Here is a 13,671-nt window from a genome sequence, read left to right on the forward strand (position 1 = left end):
TCAACACAAAAATGTGTCACTGAGCACAAAATGAAGCTTCTGCCATGGCCGTCCCAGTTCCCTCTGAACCCTATAGAAAATGAGTGGGGTGAACTGAAGAAGGAGAAACACCAACATGGATCTGGGAATCTGAAGGATCTGGAGATATTCTGTATGAAGGAAGGGTCTCTAATCTCTTGTCAGGTGTTCTCCAAACTCATCAGGCATTATATTAGAAAACTCAGACCTGTTATCTTTGGAAAAGGACGTTGCAATAATTGGGTGCCAATAATTGTGAACTGTAGAAAAACATTTATTTCATAATGAGATTTTCCTCCCACTTTCAATTGTTTTACTTATATGTGCACTTTGTGAATTTTTTTAATGAAAGATTAAAGGATAAAAAATGCAGATTTATTTTCACAGCCGCTTTTGCTCATATTTACCAAGGGTGCTAATATTAGTGGAGGGCACTGGATGTAGTCCATAATTATTGTTTTACACTTGATGTGGCACGTCACCTAGAAAAGTTTGGTCTAGTGGTTCAAGTACTGGTACAGTATTTAGCATTTGGGATTTTGGATAAAAGCTACAAAATACTTCAGCTGTAGTCTACAAGCGAGAAGAACAATCGTCTCTGTGATATGGACTGTGTGAATTAAGGGACTGGTGTCCTGCTGTGCAAATGATCCATTTGTTTAATTCATCTCATTATCAAAGTTAAAAGCAGAATGAAGCTTAACCACATTTGTGGAAGCTTTTGAAGCAGAAGAGCCATGAGGAAACCAACTGCTGTGCTGAGCGTTAACCAGCCTAGACCATTATCGGTTTCCTGTTTAAAAAAAAATAAAAATTAACATGGTAGTATAAGGTACTTCATAGAGCCCTACCACCATATTACCATTATGGTAGTGTTCAAAAACCATGTATTACCATGGTACCATGTCAAAAAAAAACAAAAAAAAACAATGCAGTTTTCACTTCACTTCAACAAAAATGCAGACCACCTAACACCACAACTATGAGCACGAAGCTGAATGCTATGATCGGAAAGGAAATGACACATTCTCCCTAAAGGGACATGGAGATGGGGAAGAAAAAAAATGCAATGGGAGGAAAAATATATTTCAATGCTTTTGCATTCTCTCGCAATTATATAGTTGGGTTACTATACTGTATATAATTTACAGGCATCAGGGAGCTGCTATCAATATGCAAGTTCTTAACTTTTAAAATGTGATATATATATTTTTTAAAACAATAGGAATCACACACTTTCCAACTTTGTAAATTAGGGGAAACCGTTTTAATTTGTTAATTGTCTTCTAGCAAAGAGACACATTTCTGTGTGTGTTTGTTGTGTTTGTAACAACCTAAAAGTCTGGAAGTGTGTGTTTCCCAATGTTTAAGTGGATGATGCCTATAACCACTTGAAGTCAGAAAGGACATGATGCATAGTGTTTTAAAATGTGTTCAAGGGCCAGTTGAAAATAGCCGAAAAGTTTTAGGGCTAACCAGTTTTTTGTGATTTAAATTTGGCCAATCTACCTTTTTATGTAACTGACTTTTCCTTCATGAAGAACAAAGTTAGATGACTAACTTATAAGACTAGTCTAAGCAGTATATGCAACTGGCCACATTTTAAAAATCATGTAGTGTATGCCAGTCTTATACCACTAGACTTCCTAAGACGACTAAGTTGTTCTGAAAAACAAACACAGAAACCTGCTCATTGCTAGGAGACACTTGACAAATAAAAATGATATGTTCTAAAATTGATGCAAACAAACCTGTTTAGATGGAATCATAGTCTGAAGCTAAAAACCTGAGGCTGTGTCCATCATACACTATAAGATTTTCTGTAAAAGTTTAGATGGTATCGCCTACAGAATTTAAGTGTAGTGTTTTTCAGCCTTTAGTTTATGTAATGAAACAATCTTTATATATTATGTAAAAAAAAACATGTCAGACTGCTGTTTTCTTCCCTATTTCATTCAAATTAATTAAATTGCTAATTTTTAAGCTGATAAACTGACTGTTTCTTTCTGAAATGTTGGACGGATCACTTACTTACACTGACTGATTGAAGTGAGACAAACACTTCATCACAGACTAATACAAGCACAATAAGTTAATGCATTGTTATGAGCTGATTAATCACTTGATTAATTCAGTGTTGGTGCTTTTTATTTATTATTATTTTGTTTATGCAGGTCTATATTATTAAATCATCCAGTAAACTTTGTTCTAAAACAATTAAAGTTTAAAGGGGACGTATTATGCAAAATTAACTTTTATATTGTTTTTGAATATACACTCACCTAAAGGATTATTAGGAACAGCTGTTCAATTTCTCATTAATGCAATTATCTAATCAACCAATCACATGGCAGTTGCTTCAATGCATTTAGGGGTGTGGTCCTGGTCAAGACAATCTCCTGAACTCCAAACTGAATGTCAGAATGGGAAAGAAAGGTGATTTAAGCAATTTTGAGCGTGGCATGGTTTTCGGTCTGAGTATTTCACAATCTGCTCAGTTACTGGGATTTTCACGCACAACCATTTCTAGGGTTTACAAAGAATGGTGTGAAAAGGGAAAAACATCCAGTATGCGGCAGTCCTGTGGGCGAAAATGCCTTGTTGATGCTAGAGGTCAGAGGAGAATGGGCCGACTGATTCAAGCTGATAGAAGAGCAACTTTGACTGAAATAACCACTCGTTACAACCGAGGTATGCAGCAAAGCATTTCTGAAGCCACAACACGCACAACCTTTAGGCGGATGGGCTACAACAGCAGAAGACCCCACCGGGTACCACAAATCTCCACTACAAATAGGAAAAAGAGGCTACAATTTGCACGAGCTCACCAAAATTGGACAGTTGAAGACTGGAAAAATGTTGCCTGGTCTGATGAGTCTGGATTTCTGTTGAGACATTCAGATGGTAGAGTCAGAATTTGGCATAAACAGAATGAGAACATGGATCCATCATGCCTTGTTACCACTGTGCAGGCTGGTGGTGGTGGTGTAATGGTGTGGGGGATGTACAAATTGGCACACTTTGGGCCCCTTAGTGCCAATTGGGCATCGTTTAAATGCCACGGCCTACCTGAGCATTGTTTCTGACCATGTCCATCCCTTTATGACCACCATGTACCCATCCTCTGATGGCTACTTCCAGCAGGATAATGCACCATGTCACAAAGCTCGAATCATTTCAAATTGGTTTCTTGAACATGACAATGAGTTCACTGTACTAAAATGGCCCCCACAGTCACCAGATCTCAACCCAATAGAGCATCTTTGGGATGTGGTGGAACGGGAGCTTCGTGCCCTGGATGTGCATCCCACAAATCTCCATCAACTGCAAGATGCTATCCTATCAATATGGGCCAACATTTCTAAAGAATGCTTTCAGCACCTTGTTGAATCAATGCCACATAGAATTAAGGCAATTCTGAAGGCGAAAGGGGGTCAAACACAGTATTAGTATGGTGTTCCTAATAATCCTTTAGGTGAGTGTAGTTGTGTCCACAGTATGTGTACACAACCACCCTATTGTGATAATTGAAAATTGACAAATCCATCCACTCCATTTTTTATTTTCCCCATAAATCTGAAACAGTATGTGTCTCAAAATGAGCCGTTCAAGAATATGCTCCAATGTGACATCACGACTGGCACGGAATCTATTCCCCTATTAGCATAGCTATGTGTTTGTGAACTTTGTGTGCTTTTGACATAACCTTCATCGGCTGGCAAAAAAATAGTGATTCCAATGATGTCGTTACTGTTATAGCTGTGTTGTGGACTTCACTATCCTAGTATAGACCTTAATGTAGCCCCACCCATTATGTTTGTATTTCCACAGCATGATGGGAAGGTCTTACGGATTTATGAATAAACCACTCATTTTAAAATCTTCCTGGTCTGCTGACATTTGTTACGACATCCGCTTCAAACATTACAATGCTCATTATAACTTTCGTTAACTCTACAATAAGTAAATCCACTTCACCAGCTAATTACTTTTCGACAGCGATGCCATAGAAATATACAGAGCTACTGCAAAAACGGAAGTTCAAATACACAATTCTAAAAATATCTGCGTGCTAAAAATGGCTTTTTCTCTGGCACATAAGGTCTATAGAATTAGAATGATTATTGAAACTTTATAGTTATTGTTATAGTTATTGACCTTGGTGTGAAAGGGCCTTTTAAAGTGTGCTCTCGTCACCTTAAATCTCAAATCAGAGTGAAGTTTAGTGTACCGTCCAGCCTTCACTCGCTCTCTCCTTCCATCATTCTTTTTTCTCTCTCTGTCCCTGGTGGCACTCCAGGAAATAAATTGGCTACAGGCACACATACACACACCCATACTTGCACACACTGCTACACACCCAGCCCCGGCTGGCCCTGCATTGATGACCCATCAAGATGTTTACAAAGTTGCCGGAAGCTCCGTATGTGCACGACAATCTCTCTTACAATAGCAACTCACTGCAGCTGGAACACAGCTCTGATGAAGTGCAGGAGAGAGCCGTGCTTCAGGCACCTACTGCTGTGAGAGAGAGAGATGAAGAAGTGCTTTTGATTCCACAGCTTGGGCCGTTCTGATGAATGTCTCTTGACACCACGGTACAGAGGGGTGTGCGGGAACGTGTGCTCGCAAGAGAGATCGCGGAGTACAGGATATCAGCGGGATAATCTAAATGCAGGTCCCATTATCTTAATGTCTCCATTTAGGAAGACATACAACAACACATGAATTTATGTTTCTGTCAAAGAAGCTCACAGCTGGTTTGACTTAATAGCAGACACTGAGCTGGACTTCTTGAAGATTTAATGTGAGATTTTGATACTACCAGTACCAGTCAGTAGGGGTGCACGATTCAGAAAATGTCACGATTCGATTCGATATCGATTTTTAGGCTCAAGATTCGATTCAAAATCGATTTTCGATTCAAAAACGATTCTCGATTCAAAAAAAAGTATGTAAATGTAGTTTACAATGTGATTGCAGTAGACATACAATTTTAAAAAAAGAAACACAACAAATTAAATGTAGTTTGATATTACTTTATATGTCTTCATACAAAAATAAAAACTTTTGCAACTAAAAAGTGCAAAGTGCCAAGCTTTGGCCAGCTTTCAAATACATTTATTTCAAGTTTAAAATAAAACTTTTACTTTTAGCTTTAAAGTGCTGAAGTCAGTTCAAACAAACAATACTGCTAAATGTGGTTTAAGGAGTACACTGAAAAAAATGATTCGTTGAATTTAATCATTTTTATCGTAAGTGGTTGCACAATTGATTTTTAGCTACATTTAAACAAATGCATTAAGTTGAACTTAATCAATTTTAGTTCAACTTAATGCATTTGTTTAAATGTAGATAAAATCAATTGTGTGCAACCACTTGCGATAAAAAAATTGAAAAAAACTCGACTGGGCACATTGAACTTCCTAAAATTAGACCCTTTCTTTTTAGAACTGTGGCAACTACTGTCCATTCAACAGAACTTTTGTGACCTGTCAGAATCACATAATGGATCAACATTTAGGTGTATGTGTGTGTAACCAGTTCATAGTCCACCACTGGCTGGCATACCACTGGCTATGGATTGAGTTATTTTCTTTGCCCGTTCAAAGTTCGGTGGGAGTTTAGAGCATTGAAAGAGAGCTGTTGGTAGGCAATTTTAACTTTAACTTTTACTTTTACTTTACTTTACGAGTGTGCAGACGTCAGTGTGAATTTGATGCAGCGCCATCTATGGGAATGGCAAGCTAAACTCATTTCAGGACAATAGTATACACATCATTACAAAAAAAAAATAAATAAAAAAAAATTTTTGAATCGATTTTTGGAATTCTATGAATCGATCTTGAATTGCGATACAAATGTGAATCGATTTTTTTTGCAGACCCCTACCAGTCAGTACTAAAAAAGAAAGTTGACGGTACCAACATTTCTACCGGTAGTACCAATTTGGTACCCCACTGATAGAGGATGCTTTCATGCTCTCGTTCTTGTTTGTCAAAGGTTTCTATTTACAGCATACTTTTACAAGCGTTGAGCATTGTAGCTAATCACTATCATATGATGATGAACGCAATGGCCTATCAGAGGCCTATCAGAGGTGCCATTATAACCAATAAAGTGTAAACACGACGTAAATAAAAGATTCATTGTACAATTAAAACAGCATTTTTCGCCAAACAGGAGTTTTCGTGAGAGTGCAGAATTCAGTGAGCTTGCACTTTAGAGATTAACAGCCTTTAGTGATTATTAAAGGAGGGCTCTTCTCTTGCTTCTTTCTGTTTATAACCCATTCACAATCTGAATACAAACTTAGTTTTTCATGCTGCTAAGTACACTGCAAAGTTTCTGGATTAACATCCATATTTAAATGCACAGTTGAATTGGAAGCTGCAATGATTGACAGTGATAACCAACGGACGAGACAAAACGGGACACAATTTAAGTACTTAATTCAACAGTTTTTGCTTTGGTATTGAAATTGGTACGGAGAGAAAAATGTTAGTGGTATTGGTACAGACTACTGAAACTTTGGTGCCATGACAGCCCTATGTATGTATATACATAACTGCAGTTCAACTGTATTTAACATTTCCCCAGTTAAAACTAAACCTCAGCCTACGTTTTCAGATATACAGATAATTGTAAACGTTCAGATTCATTCATAATAAAATGCATTACTTCATCTGCGTTCATGACGGTGTGCAGAACGCAGTTTGATAAACAACAGCTTAATGTTTGATGAGTAATTTTGTTTTGGTGAAACTGCTAATCAAGCCATCTATTCTACCTACTGCACGACACAGTACTATTGTTATCAAGTAAACATGTTTAAAATACTTAAAATTAGATTATATTAACCAAGGACATGTACATATTCAATTTAAATAATCAGTCTGGCCATGTCTGGTCTCAGTACAGTTTTTAGAGAATAATTTAAATCTGTCTTTGTTAATTTCTTTAACGCGTAAAGTTATTCACAGTTTACTTGCACAATTTGGAGGTGTTACATCAGTCTCAGTTCTATACTATTAACATCTCTTCTGTTCCTCACCCTGATTAGTTGTTCTCTGTCCCTCCCCCTGTTTCTATTGCAGGGCTGTGGTTCATATCCAGGTGGATGATGTAAATGAGTTCTCCCCGGTGTTCAGGGAGCCGTTGTATCGTGCCACTGTAACCGAGGGCAAGATCTGTGACAGCATCCTGCAGGTGGAGGCCTGGGATCAGGACTGCTCTCCACAGTACAGCCAAATCTGCAACTATGAGATTGTTACACAGGACACACCTTTTGCTATTGATCGAAATGGTAAGTCTTAGATATGGAGACGTGTGAAAAGTGTAAAAAGCACACAGAAATCATACTGTAAAGTATGCATACTGTGGAAAGCAGAAGTATTCTGCCAGAAATACTTGAAATTTGCCCTTAATTAAACCTTTTAAAGAAATTGAATATTACTGCTAACCTCACTAAATGTTTTGGTAGAATTTGGTAGAGGCCTTTTATTATTTTCACTTATTTTATGCAAGTTATTATTTTTTAAGGAATTAATACTTTTCAATAAAGGATTTATTTTGAACTTTCTATTTCAAAAGCATACTAAGCAATACTAAAAATGCTGAAGAAAATGTATAATTTTGTCATTCATAATTAAGTTTTCAACATTGGTAATAATAAGTAGTGTTTATTGAGCTCCAAATCCACATATTAGAATGATTTCTGAAGGATCATGTGACACTGAGGACTGGAGTAATGGCTTAAAATTAAAAAAAAAAAAAAATCTATCAAAGAAATTATTTACATTTTAAATATTCAAATAGAAAACAATTATTTTAAATTGTAATAATTTTGGACAACATTTACTGTATTTGCGATCATATAAATGCAGCCTTGGTGAGAATAAGAGACTTAAAAACATTTAAAAAAATCATACTTTTCTTTTGCATTGTGAGTGTTGATAAAATTTCCCCATCATCAACAGTGGTTATTACATTATTGCTTTATTTTAATAGTTTAACCAAACTTTAGGTCTAGGAATATACCGTATATAATTTTTTACCTTCTAAGTAAAGACTAAGAAGTAAAACGTATGTTTGTTTTTGTTCCTTTTGAATGCTATCGAGGAAGAGTACATATATTCCCAAATTCCCAAAATATTACTCAAGTAACTAAGTACAATTTACACCCCACTTCTGTTGTGGCTGGGCTGGCTATTTTCTACTTGTCTTTCTCTCTGTTTTGCTATTACATGAAGAGTATAAAAGTGATAAAGACATTCAAATCATTTTCTCACTTCCATACTTCACCTGTGATTTCTCTCTTAGATGAAGAAGATTGAATTTGATTTGTTTTAGCTTTCATTTTCTGTATTTGTCTTTCACGGGTGCAGAATTGATGTCTTATTTGCTTATCTCCGAAAGCATGAGTGAATTAAACGGCTCAGTGGCCAGCTGGACCCTCAGAGCTCCAATCTTTGACACATCCGGGCACGTCAGAAACGACTCTGAGGTGCAGGAGTGACGTTAGCCCACAGATCACATAGCCGTCTCCATGCTTTGGCTGTCTGCCTCCTTCTCATGTTCTCTTGTGGGGTGTCAGCTGTCGCAAAAGAGATGCGGTCTCTTTCATGGGCTCAAGTCGAACTCAGAGCTCCTGTCTCATCCACTTCCTCTTGCCGCCTTGGGCCCTGCCAGCGTCTGTAGTGCGACTGGCATTGACAGGGCTTGGTTAGTGCCAGGCGAGAGCTGAGTGATGCATGGGCCGCCTGAGTGGATTTTGTTCTGAGGGCTTTTGGCTCCATTATTTACTGTGGATCAGAGGGCAGAGAGAGTTATTAAATACAACAGGCCCACTGGCATTGTGTTCTCCAGTCCAGAGAGAGGAGGAGGAAGAGCAGGGAGAGAATCAAAGAAAATGAGATCAGGAGCAAGAGAGAAAGATGAATAGTTTGAGTATAAACATGCACTAATGATGTTCGTTAGAATGGATTTAAGGTTGTTGGTATGTGTTGGTGGCAGTATGAAACATATGAAACTTGTGGTAATTCACTAAAGATCTTCTGTGAGATTTTGAAACCCTTGTTTTTGTGCACCCAAGAACTATCAGTGGAAAATATTCCTAGCATTGACACAGAGACATAGAGACGAGACGCAAAGAGGCACAGACATTTTAATTTGATACTCACTTTTGAATGGAATTCGATGAGAGAAAAGGAGGACGATAGATATGAATAGCAAGAGAAAGACAGAAATAAAAAATATATTAAAAAAGAAAACAGAAAACGAGAGAAAGTGGGAATAAGAGAAATAAGTGTAAAAGAAAAAGGGATATCGGATATGGTAATTTATACCATCAACAGCACTAAAATTCTGCTTGAAGCCAATCAATTAGTGTTCTTTGTTCTTTATGCTTTTATTCTGTTAGAACAGAAATTAAAACACACGCTGAGGCGCATGCTTAAAGTTTCAATCACAAATGTCATGCCTATTCAAACTGAGGCACACGCCCCCTCAGATTTTGAATGCAACTTTCACAAAAAAAGAGTGTCTGATAATTATGGTGCGTGATTTATTGTAGATAAAGAAAAGTGTGGAACATTGTGGCAGAATTCACTTGTCAAAATTGTCTTAATCAGTCCAATTTAATTGTACATGCAGCATATTTGCATATTTGTAAAAGCATATTTGCTTTTAACTGGAAATTCTGTCATCTACCCACATTACTTTTTTTTTTTCTTTTTTACTGTGGAACACAAAATAATTTTTTTTAAAGAATGTTTCAACTGTTTTTGTACATACAATGAAAGTCTATGGGGTTCAAAACAACATTGAAATCTATTGACTTTCATTGTATGTATAAAAAACAATAAGAAAACATTCATAATATCATCTTTTTTTGTTCCACAGAAGAAAGTCAGTATACTGACCTTCCATCTATGCTGCTCTTTTTTTTTTATTCAACAAAATGTTCATGTGTATCCTACTTTATAGGATGTGTAAATGTATCCTACTGTATCCATTTATTCTGCTCTTTTTCATTCAACAAAATGTATAATGAGTTGCGTGTCTACCAAGTTCAGCAGCAATTTAGCATGTTTTATGATTTTTATTATTTTATACATGAATTAAAAAAGTCATTTTAAAAAAGTCATTGTAGTCACATATACAAATTTAATTTAAATTAAAATTTACATTTAATGCCGATCATTGAATGACAATTTCCTGCCCACTCTCTCTACCAAGTGAGCAAGGACAGCCAATTGTGCCCCTTAAAAAAAGGTGCACGATGCCCCTGGCTTGAGCTACACTTGCAGAAACACAGGCAAGTTGAGGATCTCACATGTTTGCTCACCCTCTTTGTCTTATTTTCTGTTTTCATACTCCAGGTTTTATCTGCGCAGCGCAGACAGAGGCCCATTGATAACTCACTGGAGGAGAACTGTTCCTTTTAAAACTCCAATGCTCTTAATCATGCCACCTGACATTGCTGCTGTAATCAGCTCTATCAACTGAACACACACACACACACACACACCTCCCGCTTCCTCCCATACCTGTGTTTGTTGAAGTATAAGGCTTTGAGGGGTTTTCAAGACACACTTTAGCTTTGTGGCGCTGAGGATTGGTGCAGACTTGGTCTGGGAGCCCAGAACGACTGACCTCTATTCCTCATTGCTGTCTCCTTGACAGCACGGCTGGTCTCATTGAAATGCAGCCAGCAGGTAAAAATAACCACAGGCCCACGGACGTGTGAGAGCATCAAATCACTAGCTGCTAGTTCAGCCTCATCTGAACTCTGTCACCACGGAGTGCATTCGGACTCGCCGCCATACACCAAACAGCAACCCTGCTGATGCCTATAGCAACTATGGGAGCTAAATGCTAAATTATACACATCAGACCTGTTACAAAAAGCACTCATTACTCAGATGACAAGAACCAGGTAGAGGATCCATGTCATTATGGTTATTTAACCTGGAGCTCTTCCAAGTGTACTGTCTGTGGTTTGCTGACTTTTTTTTGGCACCTCTTGAGCTGTTAACCAGGAAGAATACTCATCACTAAAAAAAGCTTTTAGAGCATAGCCTGGCTTCCCGCCAGAGGTTAGAAAGTCAGAATGTACCTTTAGCTCTTAGCTGATAAAGAATGACTCATACAACAATGTCAGATCTGTACATTGTTTCTGTACAGAGGTCCGGGTCAGTAATGATTGATTATGTTTCATATGTCTTGATTGAATGAAAGTGCATCTTACTTAGTAGAAGCAGAACCAGTTTCCAGTAGGCTTATAAATAACGGGTTTGTTGTTTACTGTACAGCAGCGCTATAGTTTGTGCGTGTCTCTCTTGCTAAATGCCTCATTTGAAACATAACTGAAAGATTTCAATCTGATAACTTTTTTTAACCAGTTATCACTATAAGCTAATTAAAAACATAACAAAAATAGAGTTAATTTGACCATTTTTATCTTCAGTAAAATTGTGATATGATATTTTAAAAATATTAATATTTGATTAAGAATAAATACTTAACAAAAGTTTGTGGTCAGTGTGATTTAAAAAAAAAAAATTAATACTTTTATTCAGCAAGGATGCATTAAGTTGATAAAGTGACAGTGAAGACAAAAAGATTTCTATTTCAATTAAATGCTGTTCTTTTGAACTTTGTATACATCAAATAAACCCTTCTTTCTGGCCAAAGAAACCATTACGGTTTTAACAAAAATATTTAGCAGCACAGTCTTTTTCAACATTGTTGATCATAAGGAATGTTTCTTGAGCGTTAGAATGATTTCTGATCATATGACACTTAAGACTGGATTAATGGCTGCTGAAAATTCAGCTTTGTTTCACTAAATTACATTAAAATATATTAATATAGAAAACCGTTGTTATGGGCCATGCACCGAAGTTGCTTATGCACCTATTGTATCTGTTAGTGTTTTTATTATTATTCTTCCTGCTCTTTCCAATCTTGAGTCTATGGCAGGTTATAGAACGGCTTGTGGGAAAATGATGAAATTTAACACGGTGATAGAGGACATTAACCTCAGCATATTTGGAGTTGCACTCATGTTTATGCTAAAAATGTTTGTACCATAAGGGCTACAAATTTCTTTTTCCCTTTGATTCCTTGGATCAAGCCGATTTGAATGCATGTCACTTTCTGTCACGCCGATTTTCACCAAAATTCGCTTAGATCATCTTCAGACCATGTTGGCAAAAAGTTATTAAAAGATTTTTGATAAACCAAACCGTTCTTGGATAACAAAGCGAACAAGGTTGACGAAGAGCACGTCACAGTGGATGCGAGGCTGGTACTTAATCACAAGAATTGACCTGAGGCAACTTGCAGTGTGTTGGCACAGTGCCACCTACTGGTCAGGAGATATGAAAATGGATATTTTTGCTTATAACTTCTGAATGGTTTGCCCAAAATTCATAAAACTCTTTTGATTCAGTGCAGCATACTAAATCGAATGATACCCAATTTTCCCATATCAGCCATTTTGAGCATTTTGAATTTTGTTGTAAAATGCTATATTTTACAAACACATTAGCATATCGCTACGAAACTCAGCATGGGTCATCAAGACCATGCCCTGAAGGTACTCAAAATGTTTTGATACAAAAATGCTAATAACTTTTGATTAAGTTTGCCTATTTTAATGAGACTAGTCTTGATATATTCCTTGAGTCATACCAAGAACAACAATAGCAATAATGCTACATTTGGTCGAAATTGTTGTACGCCATTTGGAATTACATTGAAACCCTACTTTTCAAACTCCTCCTAGACCGTTGGTTCAATTTGAACCAAAATCGGCTCTGACCATCCTCAAACCATGCCGGCAAAAATAATTAAAAGATTTTTGATTGACCAAACCGTTCTTTAACAGCACCACCTAATGTTTAACAGTGATGTACAATTGAATCATATTACTGGTATTTATAATTTTGCTGCTTGCAGCTATATTGTTAAATTGCAATAATATTTAACAACCTTACTGTTTTACTGTATTTTTGATCAAATAAAGTCAGCCTTGGTGAGCATAAGAGACTTCACACTGAACCCAAACTTTTGAGTGGTGGTGTACACTGTAAATCGATTTGTAGTTGCTTCTAATCAGGCACTGAATAGAGTATCCATTAAAAAATAAAGTTAGAAGGATTTTGTTGAGAATGGGGATAACATTTTGAAATGCATCCATTCATTTGTTTTCTCCATGGAAGAATGGAAGGTGGTTACTGCTGAGCTCTGTGTTCAGAGTAAATATATATTCAAAGTATGAAGTCATCATTTGTTATTTTGTTAACCTGCACTTACGTTATTTTATTTGCCATGAATGCAGATAATAAACCATTATAAAGCCTTGTGAAATGCAAAATATGGAGATTAGATGTAATTGTCTTTATTCTAATTAGCAACACTGGAAACAGTCTTGCAGATATAATCCATAATTGCTGCAACATGGACACTTACACTGTTGAAATTACTTTTGTGATTGAAAACATTTGGCTAGAGTCATTGTATGGGAGCTTAATTATTGTTTAAAATCATATTTTGTTGTAGTATCTATGTCTGGCGGCTGCAACAATTACAAATTGCTCTCTTAAGTTTTATTTATCTCACATATCATGAGCTTGTTTTTCTCTC

General features: G+C 36.7%; 1 protein-coding gene across 1 annotated transcript in view; it reads left to right on the forward strand.

Annotated features, from left to right (window-relative positions):
* The window catches only part of clstn2a (calsyntenin 2a), a 233,936-nt gene that overhangs the window by 151,191 nt on the left and 69,074 nt on the right, over positions 1–13,671 (forward strand). The window contains exon 4 of the mRNA XM_079875823.1: positions 7,116–7,324. Within this exon, the coding sequence (XP_079731949.1) occupies positions 7,116–7,324 (209 nt within the window). The remainder of the gene's footprint in view (positions 1–7,115; positions 7,325–13,671) is intronic.

Source organism: Squalius cephalus (assembly GCF_949319135.1).
Source record: "Squalius cephalus genome assembly, chromosome: 7".
Lineage (NCBI taxonomy): Eukaryota > Metazoa > Chordata > Actinopteri > Cypriniformes > Leuciscidae > Squalius > Squalius cephalus.